Source organism: Curcuma longa, chromosome 4 (assembly GCF_044706935.1).
Source record: "Curcuma longa cultivar G26 ecotype Majalengka, Jawa Barat chromosome 4, ITB_CL_G26_1.1, whole genome shotgun sequence".
In the NCBI taxonomy this organism is placed as follows: domain Eukaryota; kingdom Viridiplantae; phylum Streptophyta; class Magnoliopsida; order Zingiberales; family Zingiberaceae; genus Curcuma; species Curcuma longa.
The window spans coordinates 15406761-15429015 of record NC_133864.1 but is presented as its reverse complement, the minus strand read 5'-3'; the positions used below and the strand labels follow the sequence as shown (position 1 = coordinate 15429015).

At 36.6% G+C, this 22255-nt stretch overlaps 2 protein-coding genes and 1 pseudogene across 5 annotated transcripts; all 3 read right to left on the bottom strand.

Moving 5' to 3' along the window:
• Positions 1-1074: 1074 nt before the first annotated feature.
• Positions 1075-7890, bottom strand: LOC141828548 (uncharacterized; annotated as a pseudogene).
• A 1489-nt stretch (positions 7891-9379) lies between these two features.
• On the bottom strand, positions 9380-12666 carry LOC141828200 (uncharacterized). The gene has a single exon (XM_074715576.1). It carries the CDS (start codon positions 12664-12666, stop codon positions 9382-9384), a length of 3285 nt encoding a protein of 1094 aa, XP_074571677.1. The 3' UTR covers positions 9380-9381.
• A 227-nt stretch (positions 12667-12893) lies between these two features.
• Positions 12894-22146, bottom strand: LOC141827459 (putative protein phosphatase 2C 11). 4 transcript variants are annotated; one of them, XM_074714708.1, is made up of 12 exons: positions 22045-22146; positions 20624-20663; positions 20436-20553; positions 19769-19832; positions 17541-17646; positions 17258-17411; positions 13954-14079; positions 13734-13857; positions 13586-13662; positions 13438-13490; positions 13281-13335; positions 12894-13208 (listed from the first exon to the last, which is right to left on the bottom strand). In XM_074714708.1, exons 3-12 carry the CDS (start codon positions 20550-20552, stop codon positions 13062-13064), a joined length of 1023 nt encoding a protein of 340 aa, XP_074570809.1. In that variant the 5' UTR covers position 20553; positions 20624-20663; positions 22045-22146; the 3' UTR covers positions 12894-13061. The 4 variants fall into 4 exon arrangements, with proteins under 4 accessions (XP_074570809.1, XP_074570811.1, XP_074570810.1 ...); XM_074714710.1 differs by having other exon boundaries at positions 20624-20660; positions 22045-22132; XM_074714709.1 differs by having other exon boundaries at positions 21968-22101.
• Between the last annotated feature and the right edge of the window lie 109 nt (positions 22147-22255).

The window sequence follows — 22255 nt, the reverse complement described above, 5'->3', positions numbered from 1 at the left end:
TCATTTGTTACTAATTATGATTCTTAAGGAACATGTATGTCGCTTCACACGATTATTCGATGAAGGAACGTTGCACTTAGCATCGTTTTATTTCTCATACATTAGAAGTGATTCCACATTTCCACTCACGAAGCCAACTATACATTCTTTGATGATTGCGAGCACTACCGGTCGTTGAGACCTCCTACTACTTCCCCCTTCCACTCACGACGACGAAGGATTCTACATTTGATCCATAATCTTCTTCGAACGTCCGAATACTCCATGAAAGAGAAGAAAGAAGAATTGCTTCGGTGTAGCGTCAACTTGATGTACCTTTAGTATCTATCCACTTTTGCTTTCCAAATGTGGAGACATGATGCATCAATCGTTGCAATGAAACAAAATAAAAAAGCTCATATAGGAAGAATACATCGATCATACAATGAGTTTCTTTTTTTTTAAAAAAGAAAAAAAATATTAGATGCACACTAACTTTCATAGTTGGGAATAAGAATTGATTGCATCGACAGAAAAGGTGCACTTGTTTTGACTTTTTGTTGGATAAAATTCGCTTGTGGGACCGTTATAACTTTGACACTTGTTGCCTTCTCATTGTTGCCTTTTTATTTACTTTTCTCCATTGTCGTATTATTGATATACTCTTCTTCTACACACAACTTTTTTTTAATTGATCATAATGTGCCTACTACTATTGAAATGATCCTTTGAACCAATGCAATTTACAAAATAGTTTTTTTAAAAAAAAATTGATTTTATTATCTATTATTATGCTGATTCTTAGTCAATATTTTTGCTAAAATAATATGCAAATGCCTAACTTGTTAAATAAATATAACTACTCGGAGACAATATAGTAGGTGGATTACAACTCATTCATCCTCTATATATTAGATGATATGTATATATATTGATTTCCAAATAAAATAAAGGTAAGCACATGATAACACTACCTAAAAGAAATTAAATGTTAAATTGTAATTAAAGATTAATGAGATCAAATTGTCATAACTATGCATTACCCACCCTTTTAATTCATTTTATTTTCGATTAGATCAAGCAGAGGATTTGACATAAATATTAGATATTGTACTATGTCATGCATATAAAATGGTGATATCAGTCGACTAATCCTCAAACAAAACACTAAAAGGTTCTCCATTTGGCACCTGCCGTACTGAGTAACATGTCTCTGTAAGATCAAATGATGCATGAAGATCACTGTAGAGATTCTCTAAAGCAACCTAATTGCCTAGGCGTAATCGATAATTATAGTTTCAGCATGTTACATGTCAGTGATAACTAATAATAATAATAGTTCTATAATTAAATAACAAGCAGGTGATGATGCTCTTGGCATGCATCCACCTGAGTGGTGACGGTCCCCCTCCCTCACTGATTGGAAAACTTGGATCGTGCTCACCCTTTTGGGGGGGATGATGAAGAACCCTAGAAAAGGACATGGCATGCAAACCAATCAGGTGTAGCTCCCTGAGTCAAGATTTTATTAATACTTTCCTCAACAGCATGGGGAGAAAGGAGATATGAGAAGATGAGTGAGCCCGTCATGCATGCTGCAGCAACTTGTCCCACTGTGGCCCTACACTGCTGTGCTGAGTGGGGGTCATCGAGTGTCCCTCTGAATTTGCTTCTAGATGCATGCCTACAAGCAAGGTGAGTGAGTGAGTGAGACCGATCGATCCATCGATCATTAGAGTTTCCTAGTTGGGTGCATATGCCACCATCTGCTTTGATCAAGAAGATTAAAAAGGAGAAGCAAGTTGTAGTCCTACATCATTTATTTTGCATTTATAAGAAGCACAGTTTGTTGAGATCTGCTGTGGAAGCAAAAAACAAAAAACAAAGGGAATTTTCAAACAGGAACTACAGGACATATGTATAACTTCCTAATCAGGAATCACTAAGAACTACTCCAGGTTAAGAAAATCACTGAATTACTGGAAATTGTTGTAGTTGACATCTAAAAAAGCCTTGATCAGTACTCAATGTGGGCAAGTGAAGCTTTTGCTTTTATGTGGATTGTCAGCTCAAAAATGACCTCAGCTAGATAGGGAGATCCTAAACTAAGTTGGTGATGCTTTTGATCAGTTGTGTTGAAGATCAATGTATATACTGTTTGTGCTGTAAAAATTTGAAAGCTACCTGAATAACAAATATTAAATAAAAATCAAACCAATGGATTTACCTGCAAGAAAATTCAGTCAATCTGAACGTCAGGTATCAAGGATGGCAAACTCTGAGTATCCTATGTTACAAGTTGGACTTTTAAAAATCTTGGGGTTTCTGCATTATTGAAGAAGTTCAAAAATTTTGATGTAACAGACAGCTTTGCATATAAATGATTCCTATCCCATATACACCATACAAAATTGCAAGCCAGAGAATAGAATATACAACTTACTCAGTACCATCACGTTCATCAATGCTTTCACCTGCATTGCCTTCATCGACCACGACTTTTTCATCGGAAGCCTTTTCCGGGCCTGGTCCAGCAGGTACATTAACCAAGTTTGAAGGATTTATGGAATTCCTGAAAGATGATGCCCTCTTCAAACTTTAGCAATTCCTCACGCATCATTGCCAAGTGAAGCTTAAACCAAAAATCAAAAGCTAGCAAGGAAGAAAAATCTAATAGTTAGAAGTGAAGAGGATGAGCAAAACAAATTAAAAACATTAGAAAAAAATATAGTTTGTCTCATGTTTACATGTATTATTGCTGTACATCAAACAAGACAATTTAAAAAAACAAAAACAAAAAAATGGCATCCGTGGAGATTAGTCTCAAGTATATATATCTTTTTCCTTTTACTTTTCCGGTTATTAGTAATGCAGTTAAAAGTGTCTTGGGCCGTTAAATTCCCAAAGATACTAAGAGACCCAATAAATAATTCAATTATTGACCTGCCACTAATAACCACACAACGTGCGCCACAGGTAGCCAGCACAAATGATTTTGTATAAGGCGAAGTCAGTAATTCTATCATGGCTTGTTTGCATATGCATCCACTAAAATCACAAAATTATTGATTCTTGCATTTTTCACTTGAAATTATATTTTAGTTATATATATACATGTAGTTAAATAACTTGCGCTTGCTTCAGTAAAGAAAAATTGCAGTTATCAACAATATACATAAATTTAAATATACTTGCAAATAAATGTATATCAAAATTTACTTTAGTGAACAACAACTAAACTTTATCACACTAGGCGAGGTCGGCTATATAGATCATTCATGTATACTAACCAACCTGACTTTACTGCTTGACCAACCCGCCACCATAACTGAACCAATCTGACTAGTATGCGCAACTCAGTTAGTTCAATCTAACTACAACTATTTTTCCATTGAGCTTCTTTAGTGCAGAGTGAAATTTTCGCTGATGAGTAAATTTTGACACATAATTTTCTTTTGCTTCCTAGCTCCAACATTATTTACAGCAACTCAAGGTATTCAAGTTCTAGCATTTCTATACACGGAGTTCATTTTGCTTTCCTCATTCAGCTGTTGCAGTGAGTTTGTAACTATCTCTTAACAGTAGGGGAAGCACACCTTTTGGACAGTCTCATACATTACCAAAAAGAGCAATCACTAGTTGTTTTGAGAAACTTCATAAGTGAAGTGCAAGATGTACTAAAATCGTTATCTACAGAGTTATCAAGAATTCATCATACTTACTGTACCAAAATTCCAAACTGAGTATGATACAGTTTGTTGTTAGTTGACATCAAATTTTATATCCAGAACAAGAAATTTTAGATACATAATGCAATTCATATAAATAAATTCTAACCTGTAACATCATGGATTAGGAAGCTGGATAAACATTCCTGAATTAGGACTGCACCATCCAATTAGCATATTCTTGTACATAGAATATGCATGGTCAATATTACCTGATGAACTGTAACCTTGAATAAGTGCATTATATGTGAAGACATTAGGTCGGAAACCTTTCAATTGGAGTTCTTGGTACATCTTTGCAGCTTCAGTAACCATCCCAGCTTTCCCAAAGGTCAGTATTAAAGAATTATAAGTATACAAGTCAGGAAATATTCCTCTATCTTGCATTTCGTTAAAGAGAGTTAAAGCTTCTTGTAATCTGGCATTTTCCAAGACCATTAATCATCAAATTGTAGATGACCAAATCGGGTTCCAGACCAGTTAACCTTAGTTCCTTAAAAGTAGCATCAAGCAAGTTGGACTTGACAAGGCTTGATATGATTGTATTGTAGATTATGTTGTTTGGTTGGCAGCCTCTAGAACGCATCTCTTCTTTCATCTTTAACAAATCTGCTATTCTTGATGAGTTACCATAAGCAACAAGGAAAGCATTGTAGGTGTAAACATCAGGAGAGCATCCAGCTGTTTTCATCTCTGCAAATATCCTTTCAGCTACTTCAACTAAATTGACTTCAAGGAGCCCACTAATAAGAGGGTTATATGTTTCAATGGTTAGTGGAATATGGTAGCCTTTGAACTTCTCAGAAACAGTATATGCATCCCATGCTCTTCTACACCCACAAAGAAACTTAATAAGAGGGCACAACAATGTGTCATTCTGGAACATACCATTTCTAGTGACCTTTTCAGCAAACTTAATTGATTGATCAATTCCAGTTTCATTTATTATGCCTTCTGTAAGAGATGCCCATGAAGACCTATCTGTTGTAGCATCAGGCTGGAGAGCATAAGCCACGGTGACATAGATAGCATCTTCCAGCCATGCAGATTCCATACTTGGTATAGCAAAGATTTAGAAATCTGAGAATTACAAGGATAAAGTTATTGAAGTTAAAGAGACCGAGGACAAAAATTACTATGATAAAATTGATTTTCAGAAACTAAAAAGATGCAAGGAAAATAGAAGAGTCTAGGGTAAATGATCTCATGGTTTGAAATCTCGTATTGTCGGGTGAACTAGTCAAAATGTATCGTTCTAGTCAAGGTTTAAAATTTTATGCCGTGCTGGGCGAAATTTATCGTTCCACCCGCCGCTCGACCTTGGGTGTGCATGCCGCCGCAGCGTCGTAGTCGCAGAGGCTGCCACAAGGATCACAACGCCTCCGCGAGCTCACAAAGGCTCCACGATGGGTCGTGACCACCTCCGCGACGCCGCAGAGGAGCAACGATAGGTTGCAGTGCCTCATGATCCAACAGAGGTGGCCGCATTGTCGCGAAGGGTGCCACGATCCCCTTTATATATATATATATATATATATATATATATATATATATATATATATATATATATATATATATATATATATATAATTTTTTTAATATTTAGATTAAAATTTTTATTTTTAGTTAATATATTTTATATTTAAAAATTATCAAAATCATATCAGCACGACACGACATGATACAGTACCAAAACTGTATTGTTTCGATTCAGAACCGAAACTTTGATACAACTCGAAATTTTAAACAATTCAATATTTCAACTCCTTCCTCTTTCAACCTTCAATCTGTCACTGACACCATGCATCAAAATGTCGGCATGATACCGAAACCAAGGTTTAAAATCTCAATCCGTGTTGAGGTTTCGGTCATGGACCGGAACAATACAGTTTCAATATTATATTGTACCGTGCTGATATAATTTTGATATTTTTAAAATATAAAATATATTAATTAAAAATAAAAAAAAATTTAATAATTTAAAAATTAAATATATATATATATATCTATTATATTAATGAGATAGTTTTATTAAGACTTTAATTAAGCCTATTTAAATTATCTTAATCATAGTTGAGAGTTGATTAAAATTATTAATTTAATTAAATCTAAATTCAAACCTACTTGCCCTGTTCCGTGCCCGTGCGGCGTGTCCTTGCCACGTGCAATGCCTACGAAGGTGTCGCACGAACTCGGCGATTCATCCGAACGCATCATACGATAGCAGGTATGCCTACGAACCCGTAATGAGAGTCCAACGACACCTCCGTTGGCCTCGAGGCGTGCCAACACAGGAGGCGTGACTGTGCCAGTGCCGGTCTACAAGTGAAATGAAATGTTTCGTCTGCATCAAATGAAGTAGCTTGAAATTTTGATCCGTGACCGAAATAATATCATTCCAATTAAAGACCCAAATTTAAGCATGGCTGAGATATTAAATCTTAAACGACCTATGTGCCTATGAATAAAGAACTTACACTTGCAAGAGATTTAAATAGACCCGTAATTAGAGCATACAAGAAATTTAAGATAAATATGGATAATGATGGGCATAGAAAAAAAGGGAGGATAGTACTATTATGGATTTCACTACATCTTATAATCTTCTAATATGGAACAATAAGCATTTGATTATTTTTAACAATGATAATAGTCATATCAGACATTTTTACAAGAAAGACAGCCGACAATAGTAAATCCTAACTAATAGAAGGGCATGTAATGAACAGGAAATAATTAATTCCCTCCATGATCCACTCCAATGTTTGGAGGACAATTTAAGATGAAATAATTGATTCTAAGGAAACACTCATTTTACTCCATAGTTGAAGAGGTCATCCACCTCTATTAACTATAATATTATTTGCTTGAAATCTGAACCAAGATAAATAAAATAAGTGGACTAAATGGATCAAACATGTTGGATCAATCGAGCAAATCAGATGGGTCAAGCGAGTTGAAGTGGCCATACAAGTTGGCCAATTGAATGGTCGCGCGGGATGGTTGGGTCGAGTGGGCAAACAACTAACGAAGCAAATTCAATTGAGTGAGACAAACAAACCACACAAACTGATTGAAACTAGCAGGCCTAACAAGTAGGGCACATCGAGTGAACTGATGTATGGAACAAATAGGTCAGATGAGAAGGATGGAAGAAGTGGTCAAGCAGAATAGGCAAGTTAGATGAAGAATTGGGTGGATAGTACATGTTGGACAAATTGCGCAACTCAAATTGATAGCAACTTAGACGACAAGCAGGCTAGCCATGGATGGACCAAATATGACAACCTAGTTAAATTAACCAGATTAGACTAAATGAGGCAAACATAAAATGAAGCATTCCATTTGTCATATTGTTCTATTAATGCAACCAAATAAAGAAATGGAATGGATTCCACTTATCATTTCATTCCATTTCATTTACTTCTACCAAACCTAGCCTAAATGGTGAAATTTTAGAGACAATAACATAGAAATTTTCACAGATAGAAAGGAGTTTTGAAAGAAAAAAACATTTGGCATATCATGTGGACTTTGATGGCAAAAAGATGGGGAATGCGACAAGGTCAGTTACTGTAGAATCCAAAAGTAAAATAATATATAATGAAAACTCAAAAAAAGTTGTAAGCATACCGAGTTTGAAGTATAAGGTCAGTTCTATGATACCTTACAGGCTAGGAGGGAAGAAGATATTTAAGAGATGATTAAACTAGGACAAAACATGCAGAGTTAAGTAATATTCAATATACAAATGACAAAAACTACAATATGAATACTAAAGGGTAGGAACTTATTATAAAATTAATAAATTGTAGGAGAGTCTGATGTCTGACACAGAGAAACTATATGTAGAGACTTGTGTATGCTTGGTTGGTATATCCTGGTCCTCACATTATCTGTCAAATTTCTTAAGATGCTAATGAATTACTTATCATAAAATATAGGGAAAAGCCTAATCATTAAAGGTCCACAGGTTATATGGCCTATTGATAAAAAAAAAAAGAGCTTTGCATAAGATAATTAATTTCTAGCCTTAGGAAGCACATTAAATTGAAAGCGTACCTCCATGACCATCATAAACACCAAAGAACGATGTGCTATCATCGAGATCTGACACAGCAGCATGTTGGGAATTGCAATGTAAGATAAAAATTGGTACATGTGGATCCTTAATTAATTAACCCAACTACTGTGAATACACTAGAAAATAATTATGCAAGTCAATAATAAATGGAAGGTAATCACAACTAATATAAGAAAAAGCCAAATACAATTGATACGAGAAGCCATTCCATTTTCTTTATTAAAAGAACAAGATTCATTATATTGTAAATAAACCACAAACCTGGGCTAGTACTGGACAGATTTCTTAAATTCGTTAACATACCTGCTTTTCACTAACTTAATACAATCGCATGTGTATGTTTCAACTAAGGAATTACCAAAGAGTTCATTGTATAAAACATGCATGAGTATTACCAGAAGCAACAACTATACTACTGTTAATGACCTCAATTGGCAAGTGTGAAGGTGGATTGCCCCAACCAGAAAAAAAAGGAAAACAGCACTGAGTAAGATTCCTTCACATTAAAATATATGTAAAAGGAAATATAACTCTATAGGAACGTAATGCAAGATAACATCTAGGATAAACAGATGATGATGATGCAATCAATCTTACCTGTTTTTATTTTTTTTATTTTCAATTAACATTAGAAAATTTTAGCATTTACCGCATCTTCCATATTTGCACGCCAACCTTGCATAGATGACAAACCAAACCTAACTTTAACATTCCCACCATCTTCAGAAAATTTCTCTGTTTTTGGAGTGCTTAAATAGATTCCCATACTGAGCAACAGGTGCTTCTAAGCTAGGTTAGTCTGTTTGGTCAAATTGATCTAGCTAACCCTTTTCATTAACTTGATTCAGTTGGCATGCTCGATCAGCCTAATCTAATGATCCATTTAGTTTGTCCAATCTAACCAACCTGATATTTAGTTAAGGTGGTAACCTTGAGTCTTAAATTATGGGGAATTTCCTTTTGATGAAACAACAATAGCATAAATACAATATCTTATTCCTTAATTTTGACAGACCCACTAGTCACCAACCTGATTTTACTGCTTGACCAACCCACCTCCATAACTGAACAATCTAGTCAACCAATCTGACTAGTATGAACATCTCAGTTAGTTCAATCTAACTATAATTTTGTTTCCCATTGGGCTTCTTTAGTTCAGAGTGAACACTGATGAGTATATTCAAATACAAATAGTATTCCCTTTACTTCCTAGCTCCAACATTATTTACAGCAACTCAAGGTCTTCTAAGTTCTAACATTTCTATACACTAAGTTCATTTTGCTTTCCTCATTCAGCTGTTGCAGTGGGTCTGTAACTATCTCTTAACAGTAGGGGAAGCACACCTTTAGGACAGTCTCATACATTACCAAAAAGAGCAATCACTAGTTGTTTTGAGAAACTTCATAAGTGAAGTGCAAGATGTGCTAAATCGTTATCTACAGAGTTATCAAGAATTCATCATACTTACTGTACCAAAATTCCATACTGAGTATGATACAGTTTGTTGTTAGTTGACATCAAATTTTATATCCAGAACAAGAAATTTTATACATAATGCAATTCATATAAATAAACTCTAACCTGCAACATCATGGATTAGGAAGTTGGATAAACGTTCCTGAATTAGGACTGCACCCTCCAATTAGCATATTCTTATACATAGAATATGCATGGTCAGTATTACCTGATGAACTGTAACCTCGAATAAGTGCATTATATGTGAAGACATTAGGTCGGAAACCTTTCAATTGGAGTTCTTCGTACATCTTTGCAGCTTCAGTAACCATCCCAGCTTTCCCAAAGGTCAGTATTAAAGAATTATAAGTATACAAGTCAGGAAATATTCCTGTATCTTGCATTTCGTTAAAGAGAGCCATAGCTTCTTGTACTCTCTGACATTTTCCAAGACCATTAATCATCAAATTGTAGATGATCAAATCGGGTTCCAAACCAGTCAACCTAAGTTCCTTAAAGTAGCACAAAGCATCTTCATCTCTACCAGCCATGCAAAGTGTGTCTATAAGAATTGTGTAAGACTTTACATCTGGCTTGATACCTTCTCTAATCATCTTTTCAAATGTCTGAAGAGCCTTTTCGACATCACCAGATTTTCCATATCCATTTATGAGAATATTATATATGGCAGTGTTAGGTTTACATCCATACTCAAGCATCTCTCTGAACAGATTTTCTGCCTCAGGTACTCTCCCTGATTTCAAGAGTCCATCAAGAAGAGGACCATATGTGCATGGTGTAGCATAAAAGTCATCGGACATCAGATCATAATACAAGTCAATTGCCTGATCCAGCAAGTTGGATTTGACAAAGCCTGATATGATTGTATTGTAGGTTATGTTGTTTGGTTGGCAGCCTCTAGAACGCATCTCTTCTTTCATCTTTAACAAATCTGTTATTCTTGATGAATTACCATAAGCAACAAGGAAAGCATTGTAGGTGAAAACATCTGGAGAGCATCCAGCTGTTTTCATCTCTGCAAAGATCCTTTCAGCTACTTCAACTAAATTGACTTCAAGGAGCCCACTAATAAGAGGGTTATATGTTTCAATGGTTAGTGGAATATGGTAGCCTTTGAACTTCTCAGAAACAGTATATGCATCCTGTGCTCTTCTACACCCACAAAGAAACTTAATAAGAGGGCACAACAATGTGTCATTCTGGAACATACCATTTCTAGTGACCTTTTCAGCAAACTTAATTGATTCATCAATTCCAGTTTCATTTATTATGCCTTCTGTAAGAGATGCCCATGAAGACCTATCTGTTACAGCATCAGGCTGGAGAACATAAGCCTCGGTAACATAGATAGCATCTTCCAGCAACCCATTTCTGAGAAGCATAGGCAAGATGCTGCATAGAGTTACAAAATCAGGAAAAAGAACTTTTCTCATTTGATGAAAGAGCCATATTGCTTCATTAACTCTATCTTCCTTACTTAAACCATGAATTACAGTATTATAAGATAGACAATCAGGTAGACATTCCTCTTCTGTCATCCCGTACAACATTTTCATTGCACAGTCTACCTCACCATTTCTACAAAGACAGTCTAACAAAGTATTGTATGTTATTGTATCTGGAGGAGAAACATGATTTCTCATATGCCGAAACAACTCCATGGCTTTCTCAACTTTTCCCTCTTTTCCTAATCCTGACAGCAACGTGTTGTATGTTACTACAGTGGGCTCAAGATTCATCGCTTTCATACCAAAATAGACTGTCCAAGCTTCGTATCCTCTACCAGCCTTGTAGAGGGCATCAATCAATGAATTGACAGTAATCTCGTCTGGGTTGCACCCACTTTGTCTCATTTCATTGAACAACCTCAGAGCTTCATCAACTTTTCCAACCCTGTTGCAACATTTAATCATTATGCTATATGTAATAGTATCAGGAGAAAGACCAACATCTTTCAATTCCTGGAAAACTTCAATAGCCTGTTCAAGTCTCCTGGACTCTGCAAGACCATACAAGCATGCATTGCAAGCAACAATATCTGGAACAATTCCCTTTCTCTTCATAACCTCGTATGTCTGAAATGATTTCTCAAAATCTCCAGATTTTGCATAGTGGTCAATGAAAAGGATATAGGTATAAGCTGTTGGCTTTGGACCATGAATATTCATATGGTTAAAGAGCTCTCGAGCATCATCTAGCTTGTTCACGCTAAGAAGGCCACCAATTAACGTATTATAAGTATGCAAGTTTGGCAAAACCCCTTTCTCTTCCATGATTTCCAATGTTTTAGTAGCTTCTTCAGTCTTACCTTGTTTGTGCAAAGCATTTATCAGAATAGTATAAGCAACCACATCAGCATGATAACCATCCTTTTCCATTTCTTCCCAAAATCGTTGCACCGAATTAAAATCCCCGCTGTCACCAAATTTGTCCAACAATGTGATATAAGTCACCTTATCTGGCCTCTGCTCACCAGCCTTCATCTTCCAGAATATTTTCTCTGCTTCAGTGAGCCTCCCTGCTCTGCAAAGCACCTCTATCAGTACAGTGTAAGTTACTACATCAGGTTGACACCCTTGTTCCTCCATTCTCTCAAGAAGACCATAAGCTTCATTGATTCTTCCTGCATGGCCAAGAACCCGAATGCATATGGTGAAGGTGTATACATTTGGACTCAAACCCTGCTCTTCCATCTCAGCCAAAAGTTCCATCACAGCCACTGTCTCCTTCCTCCTGCCCAAATCCACCATGAGAGCAGAATAAGTTCTAATACTTGGCCTTTTTCCTTCCGATATCATCTGCTTGTAAACCTCCAGTGCGGCTTTACTGAATTTAGCACGAAGAAGGAAATGTATCAGCCCATTGTAAGAGAAAGAATTCATCACAAATCCAGCCTCCTGCATCCTTGAAAGTGCGAGCGGGGCATTCTGCAGCCCCCCACGGACGCCAAGGGCCTTGAAAATGATCAAAAAAGTGCCGGGGCTCCGCTTCACGATCTGCCTCTGCATTAAATCAAACACAACGCGCATGTCGTCCACTCTGCCACGAACCCTCAAGAACTCAAGCATGAAGTCAAAGGATTCAGTCGTGTGGACGGCCACCGGCCGCTGGGCGACCGCCGTGAAGAACGAAAGGGCCTGAACCGGGTCGCAGATCGACTTGAGGGCATCAAGCACAGCGCCAGAACCAACGCTTCCATCCAATTCAGCGCGTCCCGTCTCCCCGAAACTCTGACGACTGCCCAAACGGACACAAACCCGCTTCTTCCTGGGGTCTGACAGTGGCTTTGGATTCCCAAATTTCCGCCTTTGGGGAGGGCAAGCTCTAGCGAAGGCGAGCGGTTTGGCGGTGCAAAAACTTGGGAGGTCGACGACGACCGAAGCCACTGAGATATCCATGGCGACTCAAGGCCCAACAATCTGGGAGAACAATCTGCGACGATACGGAGATCGAAGAAGATGGAGAAAACAGGGATACTGATCATGAACGCGATGCGATGGTCCTCCATTCATCGAGGATGACGGCCCAGGTTAATCACGGCCCACAACTGGCCCGGCCCAACCCAGGACTAAAATTTCATTTATATTTATTTAATAACAAAAATGCGTTGAGCTAGTTTTGGCTGCAGTGCGTCTCACACATTTATTGATATTCCCTAAACAATTAAAACTGTTTCGATGAAGTTAGAAACAATCTTGAAGAGGTCATTCATCATATATTTCATGTACAATGCACTTCCTCCCATCTACAGAATGGTACAACAAGAAATGCTAATGGCAGATCAGAATCTTCGTCAAGCAGGAGAAGAAGTATTCGGCTCGAGGGGCTTCTTCAACTGCACCAGTATCATGGTCATGTTATCGCATCCCTCGCCGGTGAGCGTGCTCGGAGCCAAGCACCTGTCCAGTACTCGTTCACATACTGCGGACAGGCAGCTTTCCTGCAGACGGCGACAGAAATTCTTTGAAATTATTCAGAGAAAGAAAAAAAAAAAATGGAGAATGACACTCACAGTTCTAAGATGCTCATGGATAAAATCCACCAGCTGCTGATTCGACATGCAATCCCTGGTATGCGACAGAAGAAAAGAACATCAAACGGCAAGGAAATTTGCATTTAGAATCTACAATTTAAGTGATCTTGAAACTAGAATTGCTGATAAGGCTTACCAAACTCCATCACATGCTATAACAATGAATTCATCGTCATCAGATAGCTCCACCTGCAAGCATATGTTAGATATAAATATATAGACTGATCTAAATGGTTAACCACCAATACGTAAAATATTTCAAAATAGAACCGTGAAGTACTCACAATATTGATGTCGGGATTGCAAGTCAGAATTTGCTTTTCCGCAGGTAAAAATTTATTTTGCTTAAATTCCATGTCACCTGGCACAAAGGGTTCTCTCAAAATTGCCACACTTCATTGGACCATAAAAATTCAACAACACTGGAAATACCGATTGCTCTTGCAAGGTTTAAGGTTCCGTTTACTCGTCCAGCATGGATAAATCCTCCTGCTTTTAGGATTCTCTCTTTCTCATCTTCAAGACCTGGTTTGTGATCAGTCGACAAGCTGACAGCCTATCAAAGAAGAAAAAGAACAAACATACTCGTAACCATTGATGTAGTAAAGCATATGGTTGCACGCATATAAAATAGGATTCCTTGTGGACAAACCTGACCCTTCCTTGACAACACACAGCGAGAATCACCAGCATTTGCAACAAAAAGTTGATTGTTCCTAATAACAGCCACGCAAGCTGTGCATCCAGATGTTGGCCCAGAAAAATCAGAATGTGGTCCCTATGAAAGAATTGCAAGGGGTTTTTAAGTTTTCAAATAGAACAGTAGTCATAGGGATATGTTTATTTCACATGGGCATGGGCACGAGCATGGGACATGTAATCTCAAATAGGTGATCTTTTGGGGGGAAATTAATTTTACAAATAATATGAATATGTATTCTATTTTTTTCTCCAATAAATGAAGTAACATGGTATGTGCAAATTTGGATGTCTAACTTGCCTCCTGCAACACTAACGTTGATAAGAGCATGGATATTGATGTTCAAACTACTTCAACTCGACTGCTAAGCATCAAGGAGAGTTGGAGAAAGGGAGAGAAAGAAGAATTAGCAGGATCAACTACTTCATAGTATTGAAAGGCAATCCTATCACCATCAGGTGAAGAACCTTAGCTTAATTAAAGAAACCTTGCTCCATAATATGGACAATAGTACCTGCATTTAGCTTGCCAATCTGGAAGCACAAGTATCACAAAATTAATATTTAATACCAAATTGTGAACAAAAATGCACCACTACCTGGTCCTGGTAGAAAATAAATGATTATTTAGTCACATAATTTCAATTTCAATGAAACTAAAACTAGAATCACACACCTTGTATGTGTTAACTGTATCATGGTAAAAAAGTTTTCATGGGATATTGTGATCAACCAACTCTGTGATGATTTTCCAACATATGTCAGCATCTATTCTGAAGATGTGAATGCATGGCATATCTAGGAAAATAGCTTAAATACTGTTATTGACTGTGGGCAAGCCCATGCAGCAAAAGAGAATTGGAGCCCATCAAATACAAGAGATACACTCACAGTAGATTTACAAATAAGAGTGCATATCAAGAGAATTGATTCAGTTAGAGTAATTGACTTTTATTTAAGTTGAGTATCTTTTATTTTTTATTTTTATTTAAGTCGAGTATCTTTTATTTTCAATAGAATTGAGTCTAGTATGTTTTATTTTTAGTAAGAATAAACCTTTCTTATTTAGTGTTTGTTTTCTTCCTTCACCGGGAAGGAATGTCAGTAGTATATTTAAATGGCTGGAATAATGCAATAAAGAGGAGGATTGAGTTCATAAAAGAAATCAAACCCCCTAGATCGATATCCAAGGGTCATAACAAATTGGTATCAGAGCTCTTCATAATGGGTGACTCATAAGCACTTCAACAATGCTTTGATGCTTTTCTCAAAATTTACTAGGACAAAGCAGCCAATGAAAAACAACAACAGCTCATCCAAGCTCAACCAGAGGAATTGTCCAAAGGCTTCTCTAAACTACACTCGCACAACAACCATCCAGGTGAAGAGAGCAGCAACCATCCTGACCCACGAGGGCACCGCTCGAAAGGGCATCGTGGCCATGAGGAGGGATCCTCATATATACCACGATATTCGAAACTCGATTTCCCACATTATGATGGCCAATCTAATCCTTTGGGATGGCTCAATCGATGTGACCATTTTTTTTTGCCATCAATGCACTCCGAAGGAAGAAAAGGTTGGCCTAGCCTCATTCTATCTTGAGGGAGATGGCCAATTATGGTCCATCAAACTAGAACGTGATTGACCTCATATTGAATAGGAGGAATTTAAGGATCTATGTAATTTGAGGTTTGGGTCACCTATTCACAACAACAAATTGGGCGAGCTTGTCAAACTTCAACAATTCCGATCCGAGGAAGACTACCAACGAAAGTTCGAACAATTGGTGGCACAAGCAAGTTCCTTAACATCAGAACAAGAAGTTCAAATATTCATTAGTGGCCTCCAAGATCACATCACTGTGGAAGTCGAGCTTCGCCACCCAAAAGATCTCACATCGGCTATGAGTTTTGCCCTATTTATGAACGCTGCTCTAAACAATCTGAATCTACCATCACACCGTGGTGCACCCCCATCTATCCACCGAATCAACCATTTATCAAACAATTAAATAGGGCGGAAATGGAAGAACAACGTGCCAAGGGCCTTTGTTTCAATTGCGGTGAACTTTACACTCTCGATCACCATTGCAAACGTCTTTTTTGGCTTGAGGGATTAGAAGATTCTAATGAACAGGACCACACCGAGGGTGTTGAAATTTCCCTCAATGCGATCGCAGGCACCCACGCTTCTCAAACCATACGAATTCCTGAGAAGACGCAATAGCTATCATGGAATGTTACCCATCATTCATGTTTACGAACAAACCCATGTTTTAGGGAGGGAGTAATGTTATGGACCATGGGCAAGCCCATGCAACAAAAGAGAATCTAGAGCCCATCAAATACAAAAGATACATTCACAGTAGATTTAGAAAGAAGGGTGCAAATCAAGAGAATTGATTTGGCTAGTAATTGATTTTTATTTAAGTCGAGTATCTTTTATTTTCAATAGAATTGAGTCTAGTATCTTTTATTTTTAGCAAGAATAAACCTTTCTTATTCAGTGTTTGTTTTCTTCTTTTGTTGGGAAGGAATGTCAGTAGTGTATTTAAATGGCTAGAATAATGCAATAAAGAGGAGGATTGAGTTTATAAAAATATATCAAACCCCCTAGATCGAGAGGTTCTCAAATCCCAACGAGCCTCAAATTCTCCCAACCACCATAGGTCGTCAAGGTCGTAAAACCAAGAAGACAAAGATTATTCTGTCGATCAACTGGTAAACCGTCCCATTACGCAATCCATATCCAAGGGTCATAACAAATAGTTTCTCATCTCTTTCTCTGTATCTACTCCAATCATTCTTTCCAACACTTGGCTCATCCTTTGCTTTCACAATTTTTTCTATTTCTATCAATATTTCCATAGTAAGACATTTTTCACTTCAGATGCATGAGCCTTAGAGCATCCTAATAGAACTGTAATTCTCTTGCAGATTTAATTGCTGAGGTGCCTTCGATATCTCAGATACACATGCAAGGAAGAGAAAAAAAGTAGCAATGGATTTTGATCTCCCTGAGAAACTCTTATCATCAGAAAGGGTAGGACAAAGATGATAACACAGAAACAAACTACCTTTGTTCATACGATGACAAATCTCATAGCTGTGACTGATTGAATGCCTCATTTATCTACCAAATTCATAGTACAAATGAAATACAGATTCACACTCAAAAAAATCATCCATCCTTACAAAAAACAATTAAACAATAGTGCATTTTAACATATCAACGAAACTAAATGGATAGAATACCTCCTCAAAGGCCCATTCATCTGCTTGTTCATCTGAATGGCCTCCCCTTGGGGACCATATCAAGCCCTCGATGTAGCCAGTGAATCTGTCCATCTTGTCTCCCAAAACAGCTAACTCTCGCCACCCTCTCTGGCCTCGCATCATCTCATCCATTCTGCATTAAATTAGTTATCATACATATTGATGTGCCAGTTCTCATTTATGGCACTACCCAATATAATAAACATGAATTTCTTAGCTCAAGATAGTTAAGGAAGTAGCGAAGATAAATATAGAATGATACCTAAAATATGCTCTTCGCAATGCAGCAGTTAAATCTCCAAAAAGATGATCAAACTTGAGAACTTGTGTATGTAGATATTTTGCACAGAATTTGGCAACCACTTTTCCTGAAAAGATATAACCTTGCTACTGGTTAAAATATGTGATACAAATACATCTGACAGATATATTAAGGTAATGAGTGTTATAGAAGAGTGGTGCATTGTCCATAGATAAACAAGTTTCATCTAACTCCTGCATAGAGGATTTCATGAATTGACCATAATTTATTACTATTTAAAGAATGAAATATAGCAAAATTTCATTCAGATTCCATACTTGGAATAGCAAAGATTTAGAAATCCGAGAATTATAAGGATAAAGTTATTGAAGTTAAAGAGACTGGGGACAAAACTTACTATGATAAAATTGATTTACATAAACTAAAAAGATGTAAGGAAAATAGAAGAGTCCATGGTTTGAAATCTTATACTGTGCCAGGCGAACCAATTGAAATATATCGTTCCAGTAAATTAACGAAACACAATAACATTCGGTACAGATAATGTCTCCTTCCTATATTTCATCTTCTTCCTCCTTCAACCTCCAATCCATCACTAGCATCATGCATCAAAATGTTGACACAATACCGAAATAGTATCGTTCCATTAAAGACCGAAACTTCGGCATGGCTTGAGATATCAAACCTTAAATGATCTATGTACCTATGAATAAAGAACTTACACTTGCAAGAGATTTAAATAGACCCGTAGGTGGAGCAGAAAAGAAATTTAAGATAAATATAGATAATGATGGGACATAGAAAAAAAGGAGGATAGTACTATTATGGATTTCACTACATCTTATAATATGGAAGAATAAGCATTTGATTATATTTAACAGTGATAATAGTCATATCAGACATTTTTTACAAGAAAGATAGTCAACAATAGTCAATCGTGACTAATATAATGGGATATGATGAACACTACTTAAATCATTCCCTCCATGATTCACTCCAATGTTTAGAGGACAACTTGAGATGAAATAATTGATTCCAAGGAAAACTCATTTCATTCCATAGTTGAAGAGATCATCCACCTCTAATATTATTTACTTGAAATCTGAACAGAGATAAATAAAATGAGTGGATTAAATGGATCAAACGTGTTGGATCAATCAAGCAAATCAGATGGGTCAAGCAAGTTGAAGTGACCATACAAGTTGGCCAATTGAATGGTTGCCGGGATGGGTGGGGCGAGTGGGCAAACAACCAACGAAGCAAATTCAATTGAGTGAGCCTAACAAACCTCACAGACTGATTGAAATTAGCAGGCCTAACAAGTAGGGCACACTAAGTGAACTAATGTATGGAACAAATAGATCAGATAAGAAGGATGGAAGGAGTGGTCAAGTAGAATAGGCAAGTTAGATGAATTGGGTGGATAATACATGTTGGACAAATCGAGCAACTCAGATTGATAGCAACTTAGACAGCAAGCATGCTAGTCATGGATGTACCAAATATGGCAACCTAGTTAGATTAACCAGATTAGACTAAATGAGGCAAACATAAAATGAATCATTCCATTTGCCATATTGTTCTATTAATGCAACCAAATAAAGAAATGGAATGCATTACACTTATCATTTAATTCCATTTCATTTCCTTCTACCAAACCTAGCCTAAATGGTGAAATTTTAGAGACAATAACGTAGAAATTTCCACAGATAGAAAGGAGTTTTGAAAAATAAATAATTTGTTATATCATGTGGACTTTTGATGGAAAAAGATGAGAAATGTGACAAGGTCAATTACTGTAGAATCCAAAAGTAGAATAATATATAATGAGAACTCAAAAAAAGTTGTAGGCTAGGAGGAAGAAGATATTTAAGAGATGGCTAAACTAGGACAAAACATGCAGAGTTAAGTAATATTTTATATAAAAATGACAAAAACTACAACATGAATACTAAAGGGTAGGAACTTATTATAAAATTAATAAATTGTAGGACAGTCTGATGTCTGACACAGAGAAACTATATGTAGAGACTTGTGTATGAAAGCTACTTGGTTGGTATATTATTAATCAAATTTCTTAAAATGCTAATGAATTACTTATCATAAAATATAGGGAAAAGCCTAATCATTAAAGGTCCACAGGTTATATGGCCTATTGATAAAAAAAAGAGCTTTGCATAAGATAATTAATTTCTAACCTTAAGAAGCACATTAAATTGAAAGCGTACCTCCATGACCATCATAAACACCAAAGAACGATGTGCAATCATCGAGATCTGACACAGCAGCATGCTGGGAATTGCAATGTAAGATAAAAATCGGTACATGTGGATCCTTAATTAATTAACCCAACTAGTGTGAATACACTAGAAAATAATTATGCACGTCGATAATAAATGGAAGGTAATCACAACTAGTATAAGAAAAAGCCAAATACAATTGATACGAGAAGCCATTCCATTTTCTTTATTAAAAGAACAAGATTCATTATATTGTAAATAAACCACAAACCTGAGCTAACACTGGACAGATTTCTTAAATTCGTTAACATACCTGCTTTTCACTAACTTAATACATTCGCATGTGTATGTTTCAACTAAGGAATTACCAAAGAGTTCATTGTATAAAACATGCATGAGTATTACCAGAAGCAACAACTATACTACTGTTAATGACCTCAATTGGCAAGTGTGAAGGTGGATTGCCCCAACAAGAAAAAAGGAAAACAGAACTGAGTAAGATTCCTTCACCTTAAAATACATGTAAAACGAAACAGAATTCTAAAGGAACATAATGCAAGATCACATCTATGATAAACAGATGATGATGATGGAACCAATCTTATCTGATTTTTTTTATTATTTTCAATTAACATTAGAAAGTTTTAGCATTTACCGCATCTTCCATATTTGCACGCCAACCTTGCATAGATGACAAACCAAACCTAACTTTAGCATTCCCACCATCTTCAGAAAATTTCTCAGTTTTTGGAGTGCTTAAGTAGATTCCCATACTGAGCAACAGGTATGACCATTAAAAGTTCGTCAAAATGTAGAAACATAAAGTCATATATGTACCATTACCTGTTATTGCGCTGCTGAATTCTCTTAGTACAACTTGCTACTGTCGACAGAATAAAAAAAGAAATCAGCAAACAAACAGATATAGTTAGCTCGAACAACAAGTAATCAAAGAAAAACCCCCAAATTCCACATATAATGTGTGATACATCTATCGGAGTGATGGATTATGAAAAAGAGTCCTTAGCCTTATTGTTTGTAGGAAACAAAAGGAAAATTTTTAATGAATTCTTCAACTATTTCTTCTGAGTTAATGTTAATAACCACTAAGTCTGTATCTTCATTGATTCGGTCAGACCAGAGGATTCATGAATCCAAGGAAATGGTAAGTGTCATCCTAGTATGCTCTTGTTCTGTAGGAAGTTTTTAACATTACAGTATCAACCTTTTCAGTATCCACTTTAGTTATAAATTAGTGTGCTTAGATGATTATATAGGAAAGATTAACTAGACCAGAAGGCCTCAAAATGTGGTTAATCACAGAAAACATGTATCACATGTTATTCGAGCATATTATTCAATACAATATATATATATATAAAGGATAATTAGCAGTTCCGCAATGAATTGTATCATCACCTCACAGATAACAAACTAAAAACTACCAGAAATTTCCTTTTCCAATTTGATGGATCATGCATTAACAGCATAATACAGGACGGTGCAATGAACATGATGCTGTTTAAATCAGCAAGATATGTTGTAAACTTAACAGCTTTATATCATTCTCTTAACGAAATACAAAATACAACTCATGCCATGGAATTGAATGCTTTTTTGTACAGTACCCACGGAATTGATGATGATCATTTGTGAGTTTGACTTTATTATGGGTGGATAATGTGGACTTTCCTTAATTGTGATAATCCAACAAAAGAGCACTAAATGTACATTCAGTATACCATCAAGCATAGCTATCCTAAAAAAAGGCATAATACAGGATGCCTGGCCGAAATGCACTGAGCCAACTAGGTTCATTAAAAGATAGTCCCACAAGAGCAATTAGGTAATCATCACTTGTACAGCTCTACTTCAAATACAATCTTCGCTTCCATTCAAGAAATACATGTACAAAGCCAAAAAAAAAAAAAAACATCATTACTTCAGCATAAATTCTTGAGCAGTAAATACACCACTATGATCGTCAGCATCCGCCGGCGCTGGGTCCAAAAAAGAAACAAATAAAAAGGTCTTGTTCGTATGGCCTAAGTACACTGACTACGAGGTAAATGCAAATTCGATCTTAAAAAAAGAAACGAAAGAGATACAAATGGAACTTATAAACAAGAAAAATTTCCCAATAGGTCAACAGGACACAGAGATCAAACGAGGAGGGGAAACCAAAACCTAAGCGACGAAGCAAAGGATCGATTCCCCGAAGAGGCGATCCAAGTAAAAGAAGGATGCAATGGGGATTTACTCACGAAGGCGCCTCGGATCTACGCCGGCGGCGGCGGATTGGAGCCGTTGGGGAGGGAAAATGGAAAAAAAAAATGAAGGAAAGAAAAGAAAGGGAACGGCACCAACGAAAGAATTTATTGGCGGCGAAGAAAGGGCGATGATCTTTATGGATTTCTTTTATATATTTTTTTATATTTTGGGGGCAATTTTATTGACTTTTCGAAGACTGAGGGG